General features: G+C 41.2%; 1 protein-coding gene across 1 annotated transcript in view; it reads right to left on the bottom strand.

Annotated features, from left to right (window-relative positions):
• Window positions 1-465: 465 nt before the first annotated feature.
• LOC125046719 (protein mesh-like) overlaps window positions 466-2,500 on the bottom strand; it is a 22,164-nt gene continuing 20,129 nt past the window's right edge. Inside the window, exons 22-23 of the mRNA XM_047644617.1 lie at window positions 2,064-2,259; window positions 466-1,468 (exon numbers count right to left, since the gene is read on the bottom strand). Coding sequence (XP_047500573.1) covers window positions 1,369-1,468; window positions 2,064-2,259 — 296 coding nt within the window. The 3' untranslated portion in view covers window positions 466-1,368. The remainder of the gene's footprint in view (window positions 1,469-2,063; window positions 2,260-2,500) is intronic.

Here is a 2,500-nt window from a genome sequence, read left to right as displayed (position 1 = left end):
TTATAGTCATTCAAAATAAGTTCATATCAAGAAACACTGGTATCTGGTGGTCCCTTAACTCTCCTGCTCAACCATATCCTACAGTTAAACAAGGCAAGGAAATACATGATTTTAACATTATATTTTATTGCGAAAACAGAACATGGTTTATTGTGACATCAAAAACATGGAGTACAGCCATGATCGCTTTATAGAAGGGATCTCTCAGGAACCGTTCGCTCTGTCGGTTCAATCAATCATAATAATAATATTGATGACAATTGCAAAATAACACTAGTGAAAATTATAAAAAAAAAAAGTGACAGTAACAGTACTAATGATAAAAATAGCCTATGTAACAGAAATACAAAAATAATTTTCCCGCCACCCAAGCAGTGGCGGGAAAAGCATCCCAGGATTCCCGCCGAATCTTCCGTAGACTCGCTGACAAACTGTACAGGAAGTAGACGAAGGGAAACACAGGAAAAGTTTTTATATTGTAGTTTTATTTAAAAAGAGGGGGATTTTTATAGCAATATAATTAACAAGAATGAACGAAGCTATAGTGCATGATAAAACAATTAAGCCCCGTTATGTTTCGGTTCAGGTAACGAACTCGAGGCTCGATGGATGAAAAAGAGTTCCCGTTAATTTATTTTCTGTTTATTTCTTGTTCGGTCTGTCTTATTTCCCTTACTAACAATCAGAAACTATGTTCGGGTGTTACTATAAACAAATCACATGATCTCACAACATACATCTTATAAAAATGCTAAATAAAATTTATTCGTATCTGAAAGTTATTTTTAGTTTTTTTATTTTTTTAAACTTTAGTATTAGTAGCTCTATGCAAATGTTACACTAATTATGAGACATTACAAGAACAATCAATTTACATGTCAACGATATACAAGAAACATTTATTCTCTAAAACCGTATAAAAGATTTTGCTATTCACTATAATAACAACACATTTTGAGAAGTTATCAATCTATTTTGTAAAAATAGCTAATTACAATATATAAAATATCTACCTCAATTACCAAATGGCTTAGAATTTGGACATGCATATTATCTGATTTTTTTTTTTATCAGAGAAAATAATCGTCATATATTTCTGCCATAAATAGATAGAAACTTCTCTGTCGTACAACTAACACTGAGGTGACCCTCGCTGGCAGAAGGTTGGGAATGGGTGTTAGATAACCCGAAACACAAAAAGACAAACATGCGATCTGTAACAGCTAATTAAATGGCGCCGGTGACCAACATCCAAGGACAAGCATGCAGTTGGCGGTCGCCGAGTTTCTGCATCAGTTCCAGGGGATGGAGGGCTGGATGCAACCGGCACCGGGAGACCTGGCATTGGTGCTCCCGAAGGCTGCACACCTAGACCTGCGTGTCATCCGAGTGCTTGAGTCCAGGCGAGGCCTCTCCCGACCTCAGGTCCACGGTGCGGCCCGGACGCGCCTCCGGCGAGCTGTCTCTTCTGAAGGAGGGAGGCAGGATTAAGAACTATGAGTCCAAACAATTCCTTTCAGTGCCAAGTGAAATCTATAGTCATATATGCAGATGAAGTAATGGGAATTTGCGACAAGGTGGGGTTAGTGCATAACAAGATGTATAATTTTACAATGAAAGTCATATGCAAATATGAAATAATCTCTTCAAGAGAATTACACTACAGAAAGGCTAAATCAAACCCACTACAGTCGCTTTTGTTAAACTTCGTCGCCAAGGGACTATCCCAGGGAAAGCCTGGCTGTGCTTTATCTTGGCGGTCCTTCCGCAGAAGGACTTCCTTTTTGAGCAGCGCCTTCTTGGCTTATGACTCCCTTTAAACATGATTTCGAATTGTGTCTATATAATATATAATTATTTACATAATCACACATACACACACACACACACATACACACATACACACACAGACACACACACACACACACACACACACACACACACACACACACACACACACACACACATATATATATATATATTCATATATATATATATATATATATATATATTCATATATATACACACACTTGCCCAAGCACATAAATATAGCCTCTACTCACTTGGACTTCGGGAAGAACTGATTGAAGCTGCGTCTGCTTTCGTGGCCTCTCCTGACGGGGGCGTCGGGGAAGTCCGCGCGCCGCTTGTTGCGCACGTAGGAGGCGTAGCACAGCATGGCGATGAGCACCGGCAGGAGAACCGCAAGGACCGTCCCGGCTGTCACGCCCGCCTGCATGGCCAGGTACTCTGCCTCGGCTGGAGGAGGGCACACGTGGAGGGTTGGGCTGACGGCCAAGCCAAGGGAAAGGAGGAAGGGGGGGGGGGGGCACCGTTCTGTCTCTCTCCCATCTCCATCTCTCTCTCTCTCTCTCTCTCTCTCTCTTTCTCTCTCTCTCTCTCTCTCTCTTTCATTCTCTCTCCCTCATTCTCTCTCTCTCTCTCTCTCTCTCTCTCTCTCTCTCTCTCTCTCTCTCTCTCTCTCTCTCTCAAGCAAATT

Source organism: Penaeus chinensis, chromosome 39, assembly GCF_019202785.1.
Source record: "Penaeus chinensis breed Huanghai No. 1 chromosome 39, ASM1920278v2, whole genome shotgun sequence".
In the NCBI taxonomy this organism is placed as follows: Eukaryota; Metazoa; Arthropoda; class Malacostraca; order Decapoda; family Penaeidae; genus Penaeus; species Penaeus chinensis.
Note: the sequence above shows the minus strand (reverse complement) of the source record. Positions and strands in the feature narration are given on the sequence as shown.